The 22,847-nt window shown below is 40.7% G+C and overlaps 1 protein-coding gene across 2 annotated transcripts in view; it reads right to left on the reverse strand.

Annotated features, from left to right (window-relative positions):
- vldlr (very low density lipoprotein receptor) overlaps positions 1–22,847 on the reverse strand; it is a 64,819-nt gene that overhangs the window by 25,818 nt on the left and 16,154 nt on the right. For both annotated transcript variants that reach the window (XM_085463138.1, XM_085463137.1), the window contains exons 3-7: positions 19,313–19,435; positions 10,222–10,344; positions 8,490–8,698; positions 3,774–3,936; positions 923–1,045 (exon numbers count right to left, since the gene is read on the reverse strand). In XM_085463138.1, the coding sequence (XP_085319264.1) occupies positions 923–1,045; positions 3,774–3,936; positions 8,490–8,698; positions 10,222–10,344; positions 19,313–19,435 (741 nt within the window). The remainder of the gene's footprint in view (positions 1–922; positions 1,046–3,773; positions 3,937–8,489; positions 8,699–10,221; positions 10,345–19,312; positions 19,436–22,847) is intronic.

Consider the following 22,847-nt stretch of genomic DNA (forward strand, 5'->3'; position numbering starts at 1 on the left):
AGTGAACTCAAACTGCTTCTAGCATCACCAGACCTCAAACCAGAAGAGCACCTTTGGGATGTGGTTAAGTAAAGACCTCAACTGTTTGATGCCATCATGTTAACATGGAACAAAATCTCAGTAAAACCTAAAATCCATACAATTAAATATCAAAGGCAGTTCTAAAGGCAAAAGGAGGCAAATACAACTATGGAAGGTTGTACTTAAACTGCTTTAGGGCTTGTTGTAGGCCCTCAGTCTATCCTGTGTGAAAATTAGCTCCTCCCCCTTTAAGCCAAATTTCTTCTCATTATCTGCCCCTAAACATCCTGGAAAAGCACATGTGGGCAGAGCTTCTAAACTCAAAGCTAAAGGTGTGTGCCTGACCCATTTTACAGGACATCTGCTCTCAGACACACGTCTCACAGGGATTATATGCACTAACCTCATGGTTTAAAACTAGACTTGTTTAAAATAAGCATTCAGCGCTTTAAAAAGCTGAAGTTGCTTAATATTCATTAATTTTTCCATCTGTCAGAGTGAATATTACATAACAAATATAATCACAAGTTTCTAAAACTACACTGGAGCAAAATCAGCAAAAGATAATTGGGTGTTTGTTTTTTCACCGAATATACATCTTCTAGATTAGGACACAAAAATGAAACTGCCACAAATCTGGAGAGTGACAGCTTTCCTTTGAAGAAACAAGGAGCACCACCTGAGGTTGACTGTTACAAAAAACCCCTGAAAAATGTCAACATTTGCATGCCCAGAGCAGCTTTAAAATTAAACACTGTTGGTACCTCAGGTGAGCCTCAAGATGTAGAAATGGAAACTTGCATGTTGTAGAAGAATTCCCCCCCAAAATAAAAAAACCACATCCTGATAATGCACTCAGGTGATAAGTTTGTGAACATTCACACCAACACACAACACTTACTGTTTCTACAGTTTGCCTCGTCTGATCCGTCTGCACAGTCTCTGAGGCCATTACACTGTCTGCTGCCCAGGATGCAGTTTCCATCGTCACATTTGAACTGATCCGACCCACAGGTGCGAACAGCTGCCAAGGACACAAACATGAGTTGCACATGTGCTGACATGGGCTACTCTTTAAACACTAAACATTTGTGAATATTCAGTGAACCATTCAAAATCCATTCATCAGTGCAGAATAACTAAAATACCCAAGTTTGTTTGAATTCAGCCAATTTGTGATAGCTGTTCACTCAAAGAGTGAAAAGAAAAACATCACTAGATAATTATGTTTGTATTCATGAGCACCATATTAAAATTATCAGCCACGAAAGCTCTTGTAAGTAAAAAACAAAGCCAATTAAAAATGTGCAGATGACTGACATCTTGTTTTGTTTTTTTACTGAATCCTAATCACAGCATGGATTAAAGTGGAGAGCATCGACTGATAGGCAACGAACAGATTATCAGGTAATTAATGGAAGAAACGTAGGAGTGTAGCATCCACAGCTGGAGGGTTTGTTTTATTAAACCTCTTTAACACTGACATAATTTAAGCCAGTTTATACCAAACATTTTCCTTTGATACAGATGAAATGAAAACAAGTGAAAGCCAAGTTTTCTACAGAAGCAATACTGCTAATCTGTTCTGTAGAAATTGATACTCAGCACTTGTTAGAACAGCTGTTTGATGCTATATCCAAGTGTGCATCCACTTTCTGCCATTTATCTGCGTTTGGCTAACAGAGGGCAGCGATCGGAGCAGAGATGCCCAGACCTGGGCATGGGTGTTGGACTTCCTCACTGGCAGAACTCAGGTGGCGAGGGTGGGTAGATGCGCTAACAGCATCACCATCAACACAGGAGCACCACAGGGATGTGTCCTCTCGCCACTGCTCTACTCCCTCTACACTACAGACTGTGTGGCCACCCACGGCTCCAACACCATTGTAAAGTTTGCTGATGACAGTGGTGTTGGGTGCCATCTCCAACAATGAGGTGGCCTACATGGACGAAGTGAAGAATCTGGCATCATGGTGCCAGGACAACCACCTCCAGCTGAATGTTGGCAAGACCAAGGAGCTGCTGGTGGACTTCAGAAGTAGTCAGCACAGAGACTACAAGCCCATTATCATCAATTGAGCTCCAGTGGAGAGGGTGCAGTCCTTCAAGTATCTTGGTGTCCACATCTCCTCAGAACATCCAGAAATGCATACACTATTATATATTGTACATATATTTATTAGTTTCAGGTTGGCCATTCTTGTATTTTGCTCGTTTGTGTTTGCACATCTGTTGCTTGTGGGGCTCGCACACAAGAATTTCACTCGCATGTGCTGTGCCAGTGTGCCTGCACATGTGATGTGACAATTTAAAAAAAAAAAAAAAAAAAAAAAGGGGTCTGCCCACATTCAGGTCCAGACCAAAAAGGCTAGGCAGCGCCTGAACCATCTACGACAGGGCTGCCCAATCCCGGTCCTCGAGAGCTACCGTCCTGCAGCTTTTAGATGCATCCCTACTCCAACACAGCTGAATCAAATGGTTTGATTACCTCTTCAGCATGCCATCGTGTTTGGCAAAGGCCTGATAACAAGCCATTCATTTGATTCAGCTGTGTTGGAGTAGGGATGCATCTAAAAGCTGCAGGATAGTAGCTCTCGAGGACTGGGATTGGGCAGCCCTGATCTACGACAACTGAGGAAGTTCAGGGTCTCTCCAGAGATCCTCAGGATTTTCTATACAGGCGCTGTGGAGAGCATCCTCACACAGAACATCTCATCGTGGTTCGGGAACAGCTGTGTGAAGGACCAAAAAGCTCTTCAGAGAGTGATCCGTACAGCAGAACGCTGCTGCAGGATTGCTCTCCCCCCGCTTCAGGACACCTACACCAGGAGATGCCGGACTAGAGCAGCGCAGATACTGAAGGACCCGTCCCATCCTGGCAACAAACTGTTCCAACTTCTGCAATCTGGTAGAAGGTTCCGCATCATCCGGGCAAGGACAGAGAGACTCAAGAGGAGCTTCTATCCCCAAGCCATCCGGGCCCTGACACACTAACTCATGCTCCCTCACATAATCCATAAGTGACTGAGAGGACCCTTTTATACACTAAACCCACCGGCACAATGTACATTTCAAATTCCTTTAATTTTAAATATGTTCATATTGTCCCTTCTTATTTAATTCACTTAATGTACAGAATTCACCTGCTTGCTGCATACAATGCTACTACTGCACATTCACCTAATGTATATAATATATAATGTTCTTCCTCTCTCCCCCCTTTTGCACAAGTCAAGGAGCGTGTCAGGTTACATTTCACTGTGTTATATACACTTGTATAACTATGCATGTGATGAATAAAGAACCTTGAACCTCCCCTCAGAGGACTACAAAGGAATTCCCAAGCCAGCCGAGAGACACTCCCTCCAATGTGTCCTGGGGTCTGTCTCAGGACCGTTTCCCCTGTAAGACATGCCCAAAGCTACTCAACTAGGAGGTATCCAGCAGGCATCCTAGTAAGATGTCAAGCACCTGAACTGCCTCCTTTCAATGTGGAGGAGTAGTGGCTCTATGCCAAGTGCCGCCAAAATGGTGGGTGATAATCGTTGTGTGACTATTTCACTTTATGTGCAAACAGAAGCTCCACCCGCTGGCTGTTGGGAAAGGCTACCCATCAGAACAACACTGGATCAAATGGAGCTGGAAAGGAGCCCAAACTGCTTGTTTCAGATAGTAAGCTGTAGTTTATCCTCTGTCCAGTATCAGCTAAAGATTATTTGGGATTGTGAATCAAGCAAAGCTTGTGTACATACGACAGTTCGCTTCGTCACTGCCGTCCTTGCAGTCGGAGTCTCCATCACACCTCCACTTCTTGTGAATGCACTCTCCTGAGCGACACTGCATCTCGCTGGACGAGCACTTGGCTGGGGGTGTTGGGTGCCGACCACAGCGGGATGGAGACTCATCTGATTGGTCCTGTTAGGACACAAGGTGACTTTTAGGGCACCGCAAGAGCTGATACTCATTTACTTTACAGAGAAACTGACATAATCATATTATAGGACCTCCTGATTGGTTAAATGGTGTTAAAGTGTTTTGCGATGTTTATTTCAGCAAATATTCAGTTTGCAAAATTTTCTGTGCGCAGTTTTCTTGCCTCGTCTAGCAATTTTCTGGAAGGGAGCCTGCCATAAGTAAAAGTAAATACCAGTTACAATGGAAAACAGGTTATAATAAAGTGTTTGACCTTACGCGACCATCAGATTAAAGACTGCCAGCAGGAGCAAAAAGCAAACATGTACAGTCTAAAAAGGACATTTGTCTTCTTGGTCAGTGCTAGTTATCAAAAAAAAAAAAAAAAAAAAAAACACCCCAAACAAACCACAAATTCAAACCGCTTCTATTTGACGTGGTCTTTGGAAGGGTTTGGAAGACTTGTCTGTTGAATTGTGTTGAGTTTAAAGTTAAGCACAGCCATGTCATGAGAATAAAAGCACTTCAAATTTTATTTGAAACGAGTGCCTTGGAGTTCTTTGATTTAGCATATATAATTTAGTCAGTTTTACACTTTCAATCTGAAGCTTTCATTAAGAATTGAAGCTTTTGAATAAATCCCCTGGAAATGCACAGTGCTGACCAAAATTACATGTAAATTATATAACGAAAAGCTGAAATTTAATGGTTCCAGCTTTTTAAATGTGCAACTCTGCAATACTTTTACATAATTTAAAGGTCTGAGGTGTTGGTTGAACAAAGCATCATTGTAGTGGTGTCAGACTCCGCTCTGACTGTCTTTTGGACTTTTGAAAGCTACAGAGACCACCCGTGGAAACCATTCATCCTTTCAGTTGGGCAAAAATCATAATTCAGGAGGTTTTTGGGGACTTGAGACTGCTTGTCAGAGAAAAAAAAAAAAAAAAAAAAAGTTAAGTCTAACAGCCGTTGTGCCACCTTTTCAATTAATCACAGCATCACCAGTTGCCTCACAGAAACTCCCAATTTGCACAGCAGTACAGCAACATTAAGTCCCTCCAGCTGATCCAAGCAGACAGAAAAGATTTGCCAAGCCAGGTGTAACAACACTGTTTGCCACACACGAGCAACTCATGTTGACAATATTTTATTTATTTTTAAAATTATGCCGACTGACAAAGCCTCCATAAAGTGATTTCACTGAGGCATCCTGGAGTATCAACAGCTGTGGGTGATGGAGCTGAGGGTGAAGGTTTCTTTACATTATTCCAGTAGACAGGAACAATCTGAAGACACAGACTGCCTCCCTTCACCATTCATAAATACAACAGGTCTGAACTCTAGGATGATGCACTCAATGTTGCTTCTCTGCAAAATTAACTAAAGTTTTGTTGGCAAACTCCCAACTCAAAATTGTGTCTAACTTAAAGCTAGTAAACCTGGCAGGGAGAGCTGATGGCTCAGACTCAGTTCACCTATCAGGCAAGCCGGCTGGCCAGCCATTTGCTTATCTAGGCTACTGATGATGTTCCTGGCAATGACAGGTGTGTTTTTTTTTTTTAAAAACCAAAACATTCTCTGGCCATCAGCAGCTTATTTCATATTAAAGTGTGAAATTGAGGTTTAAGTCACTGTAATCTGAAATACAATGACTAATAAGCAAATGAGTCCTTTATTAAACCAGCTCTGAAACAAGTTAAAACAAGCACATCTGTTATGTAATACTTTAATACAAACTTATTTACTAGGGTCTGGTTTGAGTGTATGAGAAACTTTAGTCAAGCTGCATGTCAAAGGCCATTTGTGGGTTTTATAATTCTAATGAGACATTTTAAAACTTTTAAACCAAGTTTTGCACCATCAGCCACTGAAGGACAGAGCCCAGACACATACACACGGTTCCTCACACTATTATTTACATATGATCTGGAAGTGGAGGGGGGCATACAGGTCACAGATAACATAGCCAGAAGCATTTAGCACTTAGATCTCTGATGATTAGCTCATTAATTAGAATTAATCTCTGCCAAACAGACCAGAACAGGAGCAAGAGAAGCAGCACGAAGGAGTTTCTCACACACTTTCATCATCTCACAAAGTCACCGACTCACATGGGAGCAGATTAATGGAGTGTGAGAACGCACGTGTCTGCTGCTCCGTAATACTGACACAGGGCAGGCGGGGTGTGAGAAGCAGAGAGGGAACAATAACGACATTCCCACTGAACACAGCCCTTTAAATATTTGTGGGTGTGAGTGTTTGTGTCCGGTGAGCCAATTAATGGGTATGCAGCATATTGTTGCATCAGTAGAACTTGTTCTGCAGTGTGTGAAAATATTTGTGTGTGAGGCAGGTCAGTGGCTGCTGGGTGGTACGACTAAATTAAGCTTGCAAAACTGGTGTGCATGGATGTGTGCGCCTAGGGATGTCATACTGCTTTCTTTACAGTGAGGCTACACACATTTAGGAAATGAGGGAGTGAACTTGTGCATCTTTGCTGTACACCTGAAATGCATGTGGGAAATCCAATGCAGGTGTACAGCAAAGATGCACAAGTTCACTCCCTCATTTCCTAAATGTGTGTAGCCTCACTGTAAAGAAAGCAGTATGACATCCCTAGGCGCACACATCCATGCACACCAGTTTTGCAAGCTTAATTTTCTCGTGTTGTTTATTTAAACTTGCTGCATCTTGTATAAAGTCATGCTCAAGATATTAAAAAAAAAACCAGTTTCATTGATTAAAAACACACTATATCAGATTCTTATCGTATCGGCAGAAATCCAAATTTATGATATCGGTATCGAACATAAAGTGGTATCGTGCCATCTCTACCGCAGATACTTAAGGCTCAACAAAAACACCTGAAGACAAAGTGAAGATGCAAAGCCAGAGTCAGGAAACCCGAGTTTTAACTCTGCATGTCTCAGTCACAGATTTTGCCTATTCAATGTAGGATCTTAAAATAAAGTTTTAATGTTATAAAAGAAAAGACTGATTTAGAAGAGACTAAATTGTATTCATGTACAAAAACATTTCCTCATAAAAAGGAAAGAGTGAGCTTAAGCTTTTATTCATCATGTGAAGAACATCAGTATTTTAAGGATAGACTAAAGTTTGAGTTGACAATGCATATAAAGGGTCAAGTATTACAAGAGCAGAAAATGATTTAATACCTCTTCATGAATACGTATAGTAAGTATCAGTTAATAACTATGTGGGGGTGTTAAATATCGGACCATTGATTGGCAGTCTGCCTCAAATTAAGACCGTATCCCTACTGCAACCCTGACAAAAGGTTCTCTTTTTACTATCTTGATGTAAAATGATTTGTCATGTCCATCCATTTCATGGAGTTTGCCATTATTCAGCGCCTCTGAATCAGATTTCAGTTCTGGCATTCAGTGTTCTCTAGAATAAAGTGCAAGATCAGATTTGTGTCATCTGACATGTGGCAGATGCATCTCCCCTCCAGCTTGTGTGTGGGTGTGTATAATGCTGACACAGGAGGAGCCCATGTGACCAGTTAACTCAGCGAGTTTGCAGTTTCTGGATTGGTGCACTCGTTGTCTGCAGCCGACATCCCCCTCATCCCTCTCCTCACCTCTACTGCTCCCACTGAAGAGCCAGCATTCATTTTTCTGTTTTGTCCATACGACAGTTTTAAAGACAGATGTTAAAACTGACATCATCCACTGGGTTTCAACTCCACATTTTGGCACTACATCTGTAGTATTTCAGTTGCTGTTATGGTAGTTTGTTTGGTACCAGAAGTAACCATTTTTAGATCAGAGGGTGGCGTGCACTGTGGCAGTTGAACAGCAAGCTGGAGTCATAATATGGTTGTGCTGATGGATGTTGTCAGTGACCAATTATGGTCAAAAATAAATGTCAATTATATCAAGTGTTTGATCCACATGTTGTCTATAGTATAGCACCACAACAACCTCCTTTGCTGCCCAGCAGTGATGCAACTGGCGACGCCACAGTGGTACTGTACCGCTGTATCTTGTAATTCTAATTAGTTCAAGATACTAACACTAGAATTTCACTCTAAACACAACTTCATCACACACACCAATTCTATTCTAAAATCCAGTTTTAAAGAACACGAGACTGTGGAAACTGCTTTTGGCACATCTGTGTTGGCTTAATGTTTTGGCCCTGGAGGTTGCAGCTGGGTTGTATTCATTAGATTTAATAAATTTGGGTCCTAAAAACAAACACTGATCTGGGTTCGACACATTCTCATAGAAAGTCAAAGGCAAGTTTTGACAGTGTTGTGAGATTAAGCAAATAAGTGCTAAAAAGCTACACTGGTCAAAGGTCAGGTTTACTGATCAGAACACCATAAGAATTTTTTCCTACATGGGTTGTTTAGTTTGAATCAGCATAACACCAAAACACTTCCTGCCATGCGACCATACTTTAGTCAGACCCTAATCATCTGCTCCCATTAATAAATAACTGAGACAGGCTGGGTCACAAGGACCATATTCAGTTAAGAATTGTGTCAGAGTGCGTGTTGCAAATTAGTGTGTGGCATTCTTTCTTACCTGGCAGTCAACGTCATCGTCACACACCCAGCTGGCCGGGATGCATGAAGAGTTTCCACACTGGAACTCGCTGGGCCCGCAGGAGGACGGCGCGCACTCCACCTCATCCGAACCATCGCCGCAGTCATCCTCGCTATTACACACAAAGTTCCGGGAGATGCAGCGTCCACTGGCACATGTAAACTCATTTGGGGCACATGTGATGTTTCCTGGAGAGGGTTATGGGAAAAATGTGAGTGTGCTGTGAAAGGACTGACAGCACAGAATTTTTAATGCAGTAACAGTAATAAGACTTTTTTTTTTAAAGCTAGAATTTATGACCTCTGTTTACTGTTATTACAGCTTTAAAACAATAGGCTAAACTTAAGTTTCAAGCCTCAGCCTTTGTTTCCTTGGACAAGCAGCAGAGGACATGTCTCAGATTAACAAGCGCAATGCCACGCTTCAGCTGGAGCAAAACATTTGTCACATGAACACACACACAGACCGAGTCCTGAAAAGTTCACACAGGGCAGAACCGAGTCAACAACTTGCTGTGTGCCTGTTAACGACTTCCATCCAAAATATTCAATATTTAAAATACTGCATTTTGTGTTTACAAGTCCAGCTTGATGACCAGTTCACAGCCATTTTTAAAACCTCAACAGCAAAACCCATCATGTGTGCACCTCTCTGCTTTCTCTAATAACACCAGTGTTAGTTTAGTGCAGCGACTGGAAGCTCCAAGAATGCGCGAGACATTGAGTTTGCAAGATTGCGATTTACACTGTATTGTGGCAGCTCACTTTAAAAAAAAAAAAAAAAAAAAAAAAAGGTCACCGTCTAAGCACGCTACGCTGCAGTAAGTCATCACAGCACACAGTTCAAGGACAACAAGGGTGCAGACTCAACAGGAACAAACAATTACCCGTAGCTGAGCTTGAGTGTTTTCAGCTGCTTCAGAGCTGATACTAAGCAGTATTTAAACAATGATATATGTATAGTGTCACACATTAGTGCTAATGCTCAAAATTGGCACCTTTTAGACAACATGAGTCACGCACTCAGCACAAATGTGCAAAGCCAATTATTAAAATCTTCCAAGATATGGCTTAAGTATGCAAGCCATTTTAATGTGTATGTGAAGTAATCATTTGCCCTAATTAAAAATCTAAATGTCTACAGGGTGCTTCACTGTCAGATTGTGTTATCGTTCGGACCGGGCTGTGCAGGAAAAGCCGTTAGCTTGTTTATGCAAGAATTTAGGATAAACAGCTGGAGGTGGCAAACTGATGCCAGCGATTAGAAGCAGTTTTAATACTTCAATAAAAGCTGGAAACCAAATGCTACAAGTAATAAGCAGTACTTCGAACACTTCTGAAACACTTAAACACACCAAGAACTTATGTGCACTTGTGATATTAATGAGATGGCAAAGAAAACTGCTCAGCTGCAGCTCTAAAGGAGACTTCAAATGGCTTCACAGTGATAGTCCCAATTCATTACGTCCACGGCAGCATTTCTGCAGCTCCCAGCATCACGGTGCTCATCAATGAACAGCAAACATGAGAAATGAAGATGTCACTGCTTAGCTGTGACAAACTACACGAGTGTTTGATGGCAACCTGGGAATGTTTTAAATCCCAAAGGATTTCAAGAACACCGAACAATATCCTCATCACTTAAAATGAATAGCCAGTTATTGAAATCAACTGAAGTCATGTGCACTCCAAGCCAAACAGCGTCCACCTACCACAGTTGACCTCGTCCTCGCCGCTGTCGCAGTCCTTCTCACCGTCACATTTCCAGAAGACTGGGATACACTGGGTTGAGCCGGCGCCACAGCTAAACTCATTCATCCGGCATGTCCTCATGTCTGTATGGAAAGAAAACAAACAGATCTTAGATATTTTCATGCTCCGTCATCACACACACACACACTTTTTTTTTTTAAATGTTTAACATATTTTGTAAATTACATATTTTCTCCCTTTACCAACAACACAGGAAATCAAAAAGACAGAACAGCAGAGATGTTTGGCGTTCTGCTGCAGTCACTAAAAGGCCAAAATGTACCACTAAGAGTCCAGCTGACTGCTGGTGCTGTTCCAATGAATGATGTATTCTACAGGGATATTAAAAAGGACCAATTTAAGCTGAGATGGCTCAACTGTCTGCGTGCTTTTGTAAGCAGAGGTAAGAATGCAAGACTCCTTTACATGGGTTTAGGAAACGATGCACATCATGTTTATGTGATGAACAAAAACACTGTCATCTAAAGGCTGCAGCGACTCAGTTACCTTTTAGGTTCATTCGTGGCAGCCCCAATGACAGTAACTGACATTTTGTGAGAGCTGGAGGGCTCGGGGCAACGTTATGCTGCACTGAGGTGCGACTGAAAACAAAGTCAGATGTTCACAACACCTCAAGAACCATACAATTGCAAGCTGTTAGATAATCCATTTAGCTGGAACAGCAACAGCTTTGATGCAGCAAAATACTATTTATACAACAGTGTTGAGATTCCTTTCATGTTTACGGTGCAAATATTTTCCAGGTTAATCTGTCAGAATGTACATCATCTTTTCCATTGTCTTCGGTTTTGTTTTAGCATTGTCAACTTTCTTGATCATGTACTTTATTTTAAAAGCCAGCTACTAATACAATACGATCCCCTTTATGGCCAGAAAAGGGGTTAAATTCCATCTCCAGAAATGCGACTCAGAATTCTACTGAACTATCAGGAAGCCCCTTTTTCCTCCCCCAGGGTACATATTCCCCTAACAATACTTTCTTCCATAAAATTTCAGCTCCAAAATCAAGTTCGCTTCTTATCCCTTCATCTCACACTGGAGATAAGCAGCATGCACATAAAACTGGCTGTGCAGTGATAAGAGCTGCTCGGTGGAGCAGCAGATGAAGGTGAATAGAAGAGTGACTCCCACAGATGTATGAATTATTGACTATGAGAATTGTAGTTTGGGTGATAAGCCAGGCTGGTGATATACTGACATAATTCTGAACCCAGTTTGGTCTCTCAGCTGCACACTGCACACACAGTGCACAGGAGCCAGTGTGCGCACTAACACTTATCCCCATCACTGACTAGTTGATTTTGCAGTCTCCTCTTCACTCTTAAGAATACAGGGTGAAAAGTTCCAGTTCAGCCATTAATCAGTAGAGTACAAGTTTCTGCATAGTCTGTACACTGCACGCGCACACAAAGTACTTGAGCAGGCTGGTTTGATGTCTGCATCAGAATGAAGGTTATTTCACTGAATGGCATGCTTGTTGGTGCCAGACAGGCTGACCTGAGCCTTTCAGATGATATGCTGGGATTTTGTTACCTGTTTAAGTTCAGAATGTGGCTGCTGGGCTGGGGTTAGCATTCACTGTTTTCTTGGCTAGCTTAACTTTAGCATGCTGGCTGGCTGTGCAGATGCTTGCAAATAGCTGAAATTGTGTTAGCAGAATAATGCAGTTGTTTCTGTCCTGGATGCACCACGCTCTTGTCCATGCTATAAACTGTGCCATTATTTTCCCACTTAGACACATGAATTGAAATCAGCTGATTGCGGTGGAAGTGGAACCAATAAGCAGAATCGATAGGCAAGCCAACTACAGCTGGGCAAACACTGCGATTTTTTTAGTCGCGTTATTCAGCTCCTGCTCAAACTGTACGATTGACTCGCAGGGGTTAGAAGTTCCTAATTCACGATGCAGGGTCTCACACTATACGGCCCGATGCTCTGATGCGACCTCAGTGCTCACACTGTGCGTCCATAACATGAAGGTTATAACAAAATCTGTCTCTCGCTCTGAGTGACACAGACACACCACTACCATCAACTTTGCTAAATTGCTAATGAAAAACATTGATTAGGCAGCTGTGATTGAGCAGCAATGTCCATCCAACTATTTTCACGGTTGTTGCGGTCGTGATAATTTTGTGAGGCCACATCGAAAAGGCTCAGATGAGCAAATACAGAAATTAAAGTGAAGACTGAGCAGCACAACAGTGATGAAAGCACAACTTGTAGAACTTTGGCAAGCTCTACAAGTTGTGCTTTCATCACTTGTGTCCAGATCACACGCTGCACTGTTGTGCTACTCCGTCTTCACTTTCATTTCTGTGTTTGCTCATGCGTGGTGTGACAGGCTGCGGTGACACCCTCACGATGGCCAACAGGATTTCAAACAGGTTTGATTTTCTTACGACGAAGCGATTGATGATCGGAAGCTGGTCGTGAGGTGTTAATCGCTTCTCGTTACCCCACGTATACTACACGATGCACGACACATGATGAAGCCGAAACTCGGGCCGACCCCCAAAACAGACGACTGAAAAATCGGCTCAAAATGGGCCAAAAAAAAAAAATAATAATAATAATAATAATTTCGCACCGTGTATGCCAAGCTTAACAAGACCAAGAAATTTAACTACTTGCACCACTGGGAACTAGTTCTTGTAGAGAACTGCTTCTCTATTCCCATCCCTATCCAACCAGGTACTAGCAAGGTATACAACAATGAAGTGACTGAAGTCAAATTTGAGTTAGCAGTTGGTAAATTCCAACAAACTACAATTGAGCTGAATAAAATTTGTATTATGGCATTTTAAGATTATGGTAGTTTCACAGCAAATGACATTAACATTTTTGCCTAAGGAGGCCTTTATAGGGGCTTACAAAGGCTCATTCATCTCCCTTTAGACTAGAAATAAAAATAAATAAATCATTTGTCTATATAAACTAGTGATGTTTCCACAGTGAAGCTGGCTTTGAAAGAAACTCCATTTGGACCCTTCCTTCTAACCTTCATGGCAAATCACTGCCTCCAGGTAAAACCTCCATTACCTTTTCCTGAAAATTCTTCATATTTTATTAACTCTGTAAAGTCTGAACTATGAAAAACCAAACTGTTGTTTTGAATCCAACTGGACTTTTTGTGGAATCTTCTGAGGAAAGAAAAATCTTGAACTGAAACACTCATGTACACAAAAACACAGCTGTTGGCTTAATCTTTGACTTGATTCTGTGATTAAATCAAAGACCAAATGGCAGCTCTGTGTCGTCCATTTGTCTTTACTGATTTTGAACGTAGCTCTGAGCCCCTCCAAGCTAACATACACATGCAGTTTCTCCTCAATACACTGATAAGTGCTCCCAGTAACCAATTACGTAGAATCTAAAATGGAATTGAGACTGGTATAACAATTATACCACAAGATTAAATACATGTTAACACCGTTTCAAGGAAGCAAGCTTTAAATTATTAATCTTATTTAATGCTACTTCCAATCATGAACACTTTCCAAGCCTCGAGTTTACACCAATTTAAATTTCTCTCATTAGCCACATAAAACTGACACTTGAGACAAAGCAAACATGGAAGAATCCTGCCAAGATCCACATAGTGAAACTACGCCTGTTCTGCAAGTTCTGTTTACCAAGAGGTCTCAAGTGTTTTTGTACAGGGAAATAAACTGAAATAATTTCCAGAAATGCAACTGCAGTACAAAAGTCCTTCATGCAAATGTGAAGGAAAAACAGGCATGTAGCCACTCAGACGACGTCACTCTGTTGCCTGCTGTAAAGTCATGAGCAACAGCTGGTCAAACAGTACAGCGATAAATGCTACAGTAGCAGTGTTGACTGGCACGTACACCACTGTAGTTATGACTGGAACTTCTCACACAGACTGCAAACTGATATCCCTGTCAAGACCTTCAGTTGACCGAGACACTTTTCCAAGTGAAAAGTGAGACATGCACTACAAGCTTTTGTAGAGCATAAACCGTACAAAAGCTCAAGCTGATTTCAGAGAAAAACACTTAGATGAGTTTCATGACTTCAATCAGGGGTGAAAAAAAAAAAAAAAAAAAAAAAAAAAAAAAAAAAGGGGGGGGGGCAGTTAAATGGCAACTGAAAGTTACTTTGTTCTTAAACTTGGGAATGTGGCTCCTCCAACCCACCGGACCATACTCTCACCTGCCAACATTCCCGTTTATCCTGGGGTTGTTATTCTCCTCAAATGTGTTACTACAGTAGAGAGTCTCACCACTTCAAGCTTCTCTAACAACTCGTCAGTTAATGTTCATAAATACACAAACACCTGATTATAAATAATATCTATGAACGTGAATTTTTAAACACCAGTTATATACAAGTTCCCATTCATAAATATTTTCTATTCCATTGTTTTGTGCTCAAACCTTGATAATGTTGCAATACAGACCTCTAACATTTGCTTGATGGCCTACGTATGTGCTGCGTATGTTGCATTTGTAATTGCATTTTGTAACCAAGCTAGTGGATGGACAGACACACTTTTTACATACGCACAACTTTATGAGAGCTGCTTTTTGACAGGAGCGGTTGAGTTCTGAAAGCACTCCCAAATACTCCTAACCCTCCTGTTATGTTGGTTTCCAGGAACACGAGTTATGCTTCTGGGTTAATTTGACCCGGGAGAAATTTACTCATCGAAAAGTGTCAGAAACACTGGCATTGATTTTACAATTTTCTTTTATAATTATGATTAGTTTCATTTTCTGTAGTGATGCAGATGACATGTGACATCTCTTCTGTTCTGGGTCAATCTGACCTGCAACATAACAGGAGTGTTAACCTGCAGCTCACCAACCTTGTTTGCGCCCCCATTATTTTAGCGTTTTGCCTGACTGGCCCTTCGTGTCCTTTGGAGCCCCTAATGGGGTTTCGTGCTCTTGTATTAACAGTAAAATGTCCAGTGTCAGTTTTTACTGTTGAGTATTGATACTTTTAAAAATTGGTGACCTATAACTACTTTTTCCACTTGTGGTCCAATCTAATACATTGTTACGGGCATTTGTATACATCTGGTACAAATTCATTACCAGCGCTAAAATATGAAGTCCCCGAATCATTTTATGGGTTAAAAAAACAAAACAAAAACAAAAACCCAACCCAAAAACAAAGTTCAACTTAATTATTTTACCAAATAACAAAATCAAAGTGTAACAAAGGTCTTTAAGATGACATCACTTATGCATTTGCTTTTCCTTAGGCCAAAACTAAACAGGCTGAGGATAAATACAGTGAAAGAAAACAGCAAGTTATTTTTTCCCCTTACTGAGTCTTTCGACTGCTGCATCCTGCTGTCATTTACAGTCACCATATTCTCCTTTTCTTGCACCTGAAACCTATGTCGGCGTGTGGAGCTGACAAGATTCAGCTGAAGTCAAATTATATTTAATGGTGTCACCACAGCATGCTGTGTTACTATAAGTAACAAAAGCTTCCCAACAGGTGTTCAAACCAGCATCCATCAGGCTTCTGCCTTCTGACTGAACGTCACGGGCGAAAACAAATAGTGGAGCGACTGAAAGGAAAAACACAACTACTGTTGGATCTTTTCAGCCATGTCAACTTGCTTCACTACAGTTGGCAGTTAAGTAAAAAGAACCTTGTTACTCCAACATTAGTCTGCTTTAGCCAGAACACTGAAACCTCACAACTGTCCAAACTAGTCTAATCATTACTTTGTCACATTCAACATGATCAGCTTTACACTGGGTCAAAATGTGGTGCGCAGGCAATAAGACGTGTTTATTGTCAAATACACAGAGAAGGGTTTGTCTTCAATCCAACAACGCAACCTGGCTGCTTAGTATTCCAAGACATTCTAGTTCTCATTTGTCCCATCTGGGAAGCCATACACTGATTTGCAGTTACTGAATGGATAACAGCAGGTGGTCAGCCAAGTCTTGTTTAACAGTGGTTGTATTATACAAAGTTATTTCAATGTTTGAACTGATGCACAGGGGGATGAATTAGAGATTTAATTCCTTTTCATTCATTTCACTGACGACTTTACAGTGGAGTTTCTCTCCATTTTATAGGCCTAAAAGTCTGTTTTCACTTCACCCACTTTGTCTTTCTAACTGTAGGAATTCTGTTGTAGCCTCAGCAACACCTAACAGCCAACGGCTTGGAACAACTGCTGCTGAAACGACTCCCCAACGGGTCCCGCTCATGTTTTGGCAGAAAGCACCAAACATCCCCTCACAGGAGTGCAGAAAGGATTGGCCCCAACTCTAAGATGTTGCTTTTCTGCTGGTTGTTACTTTCGTATCGTTTTCAGGTTTGTGCACTGAACCTGCTGAGTTGAAATACTGCAGTGGGAGGAAAGGGACTATACCAGACACACGACTGCTCATTGTGAAAACTCAGAGCTGGTGCGCAACCCTGTCAGACACCTGAGATGCTCTGCTGCCCCAGCAAATCTCACTCCAAACACTGATAAAAGTGTTGACACCCCCATGTTCCAAGTTAAATTTAGTGCCTGGTTCTATAATTGTAACATTAACCATTTGCTCGTGTTCCCCCAAATAATGTTGAAAGTCATGTCTGTAACAAGCTTGAAACTGTCTAACTGTAAAGTCATTATTTTAGTCCATTTATTGCAATAATTTAAACCCCCACAACAAAACTGTTCCTTCCAACCTTCACTGCCATGCAAGTCGAGTTCTAGGTCACAGAAATGACATAATAGGAATTCTTCAGGGACTTTAGGACTAAAACGTAGTTTGATTTTCTGCTTTAAAAACAACAAAGGGTGTTGATGTGTGCCAGACCAGAGTTTCAGTATTCTTTTACAGCAGCATTCATGAGCTATACTTTCTGCATTTTTATCATCTGCAATCAAGATTTTAAAGCTGCAGTGAAACCACTTTCATCTCCACTCTGATGTTTATCTATACACCTGAGGAGACACCAAAGTCCATTTGTCATTAACGCAGCACAGTGGAGGCAGCACACAGAAGTGATTCATTGAAGATCATCATCATGAGTCATCTCTGATTTCAACAAGCACCTTGGTGAGACCTCATATCACACAATATTTAAAGCACAGCAGCTTTCCCATTTAAACAACTTATTTGACAGTATACATCTCGCTGCACTATTTGAATACATTTCAGTGTGCAAATTCAATTTCATTAAATTTAGGCCAAGAATTTTATTTTATTTTTTTAATTAGTACTTTTGAACTTCCATTGTGTTGGTTTTTGGGGCCTAGAAGTGACCATTTATGGAAAAGTGTGTGGACTGTTATCAGCAAATGCTATCAGTGTTTCAACAAGCCACATCCATGAAATCTTAAACCAGCTAATTAGTGCAGAGTAAGAAACTTTTAAATCAATTTAACTCATTACAACTGAAGCACAAACTTCACCAACCACATCAAGCCATTGGTCACTTTAAGAAATTAAAATGCACCAAGACGCACAAATGACGACGAACGGCCAGTTCAGTGACAAGTTCTCCCCAAAAAGAGTTTCTGTACCAGGCTGCAAGCATGCTTTTAATACTGTAAAAGGTGGGTCTCAAATGGGCATTACAGGACCAGCAGCAGCTGCTTCTCGAGTCAATGTAAACCTAATACTGTACCAGGCAGCAAACCAAACATGCAAACTAACATGCATAGACATTTGATCGTGTGTGCTTCAACTGTCAACTCTAATCTTAGAATTCATTTCATATTTTCACTGTTTTTAATGCATGGTCTGGGATCCCAGTCACTACCAGTTATGGGGAAGCAGCTTTAGCTTTCATGCACCAAGCTGCTGGAGCAACAGACTAACTGATAACACATTTGAAGACTAGCGTTTAAAACCACACAAGTCAGACGAGCCATCACATTTACATCAAATTTGGGTTTTTGAAATCATTGTGTGTCATTTTTATCGGTCTATTGTTGCCTTTATATCATCACTAGTTATGATTCTATTATTAATTCAGCTTATTACACTTATCAATTCTGTTTTCCATAATTCATATAGTGCAACTTTTGCTTTTTGGGGTGACAATGGACTTCCACCTCAACTAAAATGTGGTATAAAATAACGTTTTGCTTGCTTGCTACAAGTGTGATGCGTGCTTGTGTCTGCCACGACCCCATGGGAGGAAGGCCGACCTGTCTGTGGTGGCCTACATCCTTGTGGCTGATGTGAGCCAGTCACAAGGATGTGAGCCAAAGAAGGCTGGCCAAACAATTTTTAGGTCAGTTTATCCTCAGTTTTTTTGGGGCTGAACCTACAGTTTCCACTGCTGTTTGTATCTTTCACAGAATTAAAGTATCTCATGCTGCTTGACCTCCTGAGAGAGATGTGTATACAAGCTCAGGTTTCACACGTTAATGTTCATGATATTGTTCCTTGTCGTTAATCTTAATCTGTGTGATGGCTGCTGTGCAAACCTGTGAATGAACCCATTTTCCTCCAAGTAATTTATAAATTAACAGGAGTAACCGACCTGCATACAGCAGTGTCCTCTCCAGCGGCAGATACAGCAGGAACAATAATCAATCTTGCAGCATGCAAACCTTTTACTCAGCACTAAAAAGACTTCAGTTCTGGGGCTCTCACTGTGTGCGATCGAGGCTGATTATTTAGCCCAAGACCAATTCTTTGCCCCATTGGTCTTATAATAACCGTACTCTTAACTGCTGGGGAAAACTGAAAGCACCATCCCCTTCCTGTTTCTGTTACAGCCAAGCCTAGATTTTCTTAAAAGATTTACATGGGGTTGCAGACTGAACAGCACACTGAAATGACCACTGCCATGTTAAAGTTGGTTACATTTCATATTGATTGCATTGTGAAATTTACAATAAAGTAAGGTTGATCTAATGAGATAATCAGGCATTTAGACAATTACATTCTTACAAACTGAAAGGTTCCACTTTAACAGCTTACAGGTTCAAAACTAAATTCTGACCGAAAGATTCATATTTACTTTAGTTGCACATGTAACACTTGACTGTTGGTGTAGCGCAGCGTTCATCAAAAACCATCTACTTACGGCAGATGTCCAAGCTCTCATCAGAACCGTCTTCACAGTCTGGCTCCCCATCACAGTGCCACCGCTTCGGGACACACTGCCCATTGTCACACACAAAGTCCGACTCCGCACAAGTCTTTTTAACTGAAACATGGGAGAGAAAATGAAATCACTGTTTGAATGAAATGTCTCACATTATACAAAGAAAAACACATAATATCAAGGGAAAGATCAAATCCATACTGGCGCACTTCATGAATATGAATTCATTTTTGCTCCTCTCCTGTGAAAAGGTCACCAGTTTACAACCTGTTCTGATTAAGCGAGATTCAAACACTACATTTGCATAAGGAATGCAGTCGATACGGTCCTCGGGAGGTTCGAGTGTCTCGCTCACCTTCCATCAAAGGGGGGCTGAAGACAAAAATAAAGTGTAATTTTTATTTGGTTGTAGGTCTGTTCTGGGACCTCACAACCCTTCAAACAGAACATATCAGTGACAATCATGAAAAGGAAGATCAGCAGCTCTCACACTGCTTTAGCTTTACAGATTTATTGCACCACAAACATTCTGACATTTCAAGCACTGCTGTTTTTTAGACTACGGTGATGCAAGGCTATGCTGAAGCTACATGCCCCCACCTGACACATGTTTAAACCCAAATCTTCATGGTCCAACTAGAAACTACATTAGTTCACTTGTGTTTGAAGACAGCCAAGCACAATAAATGCGTGCTATAGCCAAAGAACCATGAATGCCCAAAGCCCATAAATGGTTGTGAACGACTGGCTTGGTGGTTCATTCCTTTGAAATTATTGCCCTGCCTCAGGTTTCCATCTTTTACACTCATTTTATTCTCCATTAATATCAATAAAGTGCTAAAACCATTTAAAGCCATGAGCTTCCCCCATTTTAAAGACCATATAAACATAAGGTTTACAAAACTAGGTAGTAATTAGGTAATAATTTACAGGTCGGTCAACTTCTACAAACAGTATATGCATAAGAGCACTCAGAGTGCAACTCCACCCAAAGGGCGAGGGTTATAATAAAATGATTTTACGTTGTTAGCATTGTTAATATGGAAATTAGAATGACAAAGACTCTGGCATTGGCACAAATGCTCTATGAAAACGATGCAGGTGTCATTAATGGGGACGCCATAACACGTATAAAAATGTTTTTCGATCTTCGTTTGAGCTCATTATCTCCCAAATAACTAATATTTCTTTAAGAGGTTTTGAAAATATCCACTTCCTCCCCAATTCGTGTGACCCTGACCCTTGACTGAAGCATTACATACCAAAAGGGTGAATTTTCTTTACTCATGATTGGAGCAGAACTAGCTGAAATCTTTGGGTACCATAAGCTGGGCATTCAATTTTGACCTTGGCTGCAAACAGTGAATTTCAAGGTCAAATGCTTAGGCCTTGTGGGACATTAGTACCTAGGTCGGCCATTTTGTTATTAGCCTCTACATCACAGTATTTGAAAATGTTGGTGTAGCTTCCAGTGTTTAAGCTAGACTGCAAACAGACAAACTAAAAGATCACATACTCCCTTTGGAAGGAGAATATTGTTCCTAGAATGTCACTTAAAGTCTGGAGTATAATAGTTTACTTGTCCTTTTGCCATGTTAATTATGTGGTTACACCTTTGACTTTCTGTCATCGTTGTATTTTTACTCAGTTGTATATAGTATTTGTATTCTATTTTTTTTATCTTATTGTATATTTATTTTATTCTACTGTATAGAGTATTTTATTCTATTCTGTACAGTTGTGTACTGTATTTTTTCTTATTGTATTCTAATTTTTGCTTCATAACTTTTGCACCGTCCACTTCCTGCTGTGACAAAACAAATTTCCCACGTGTGGGACTAAAGGTTATCTTATCTTCATAACACAACCTTTAAATTATTCTCAGTAACACTCTCACATTAAAAAGGAAAATACACCTTTATGCAAGTGCAGTCTCCAGGCTATGTTGGATTGATGAATCTCAACCAAACCAAAGTTTCAAAGAATCTGATAGGAACGACTAGAAATGTGGAAAGATGTTAATTTCTCATGTCGGTAGAGAAGACACAGAAAGGTTTCCAAGAAAACTTGTGAAACAACAAACTCCAACACTAGCATCTCTACTGGAGGCTCAAGAACACACTTCAGCCCTCTTCACCATCTGACCAGAATACAAATACAGACTTCAGAACCAACTCCAATTTGAAGCTCACGACAACAGCCAGCCACAGTGGGACTCATTACCAAACTCTTCTTTTATTAATTAAATCTGGATTCTCATCTTTCACGCATCAGTGAGCCTCAGTTCAGTCTGGGCTGAAAGTAAAACAGCTCTGATCTCCCAGAGAGAATAACAGTCTGAGACTCAAATACAACAACACGTCAGCAGCTGAGAGAGCGTGAAGGAATAAAACTAATTTTTAGTTTTCAGTTCACCATCACTGTTCGCAAAACCAGTCATCTGCTTCTGTTCTAACTGGCTATAAGTAAAACTCCAAATCTTCCCTGCAGTCACTCGATGCTGTGTATAGTGTACACTTCCAAAACCCGTTTGAAATAGAGTTCCCAGTCTAATTAAAATTGGCCATCAGGAAATCCTGCAAAACATTGTTGGGAATTAAGTATGGCCATTTCGAGAGTGCTAAAGCACAGTACTGTGTACTGATAAACCTACATGCTCTTAAAAAGGAGCAATATAATCGTTCCATCTCAATTATCTTGTTTTTAATAATTGTTGGAAGCCATAATTTCAATTGACAGCAAAGCCCTACTTCCTCTCCCATCATCCCTTGTTCTTTTCTCCCTCCTAGCACCATCACATGACCCAGATAGAAGTATAGGAGACACACACAGCTGTAACTATATTTAGCTCTGCTCTATGTGCCACCTTGACATCACCAGGTCATCATGTCCCAAGGGAACCTAGCAAAGCTCCTGATGGGGACTGAGCCAACATGGCAGGTTCTGAATGTCATGAGATTATATTCATGTGTGCAAATGTTAAGAGGAGAATAACCCATCAACTCCACTCTTAAAACTCAGTGAAGGATACGAAAGAAGAGGACAATGTGATTCGAATGCATTTATCTGCATCACAGACAAAATGTGTGCAGCATTCGTCAGGTCCTTTTATGACTTAAATATTGGTGGATCAATTTGAACCTCATACGTCACTTTACTCAAGTTCTTACTTTCAAACTTCGTCACCATGCTAGATGGGTAGGCAGGCACCATGGATGCCTGCCTACCCATCTAGCATGGTGACTGTCTTTATGGCTGAGGAGTAAAAGGCAATTTTGAGGGATTTTTTTTTTTTTTTTTTTTTTAAAAACACAAAATGCACATAATAAATTGATGGGATAAGCAGTAATCAGCAGGTGTAATAAAAAATATAATCTTAATATATAGTGTGTCCCTTGCAGCCAAGCATAAAAAGAAGAAAAAATTAGTGCAAAACTAAGAATTTTAGTACCTGTTCTAACAGGTTTTGTAAATACAAAATCAATTCAAATCTGGCACCCTGTGAGCTGACCTT

Source organism: Copadichromis virginalis, linkage group LG7 (genome assembly GCF_057382275.1).
Source record: "Copadichromis virginalis isolate Kocher_CV1m ecotype Utaka linkage group LG7, C_Virginalis_male_GT1.1, whole genome shotgun sequence".
Lineage (NCBI taxonomy): Eukaryota > Metazoa > Chordata > Actinopteri > Cichliformes > Cichlidae > Copadichromis > Copadichromis virginalis.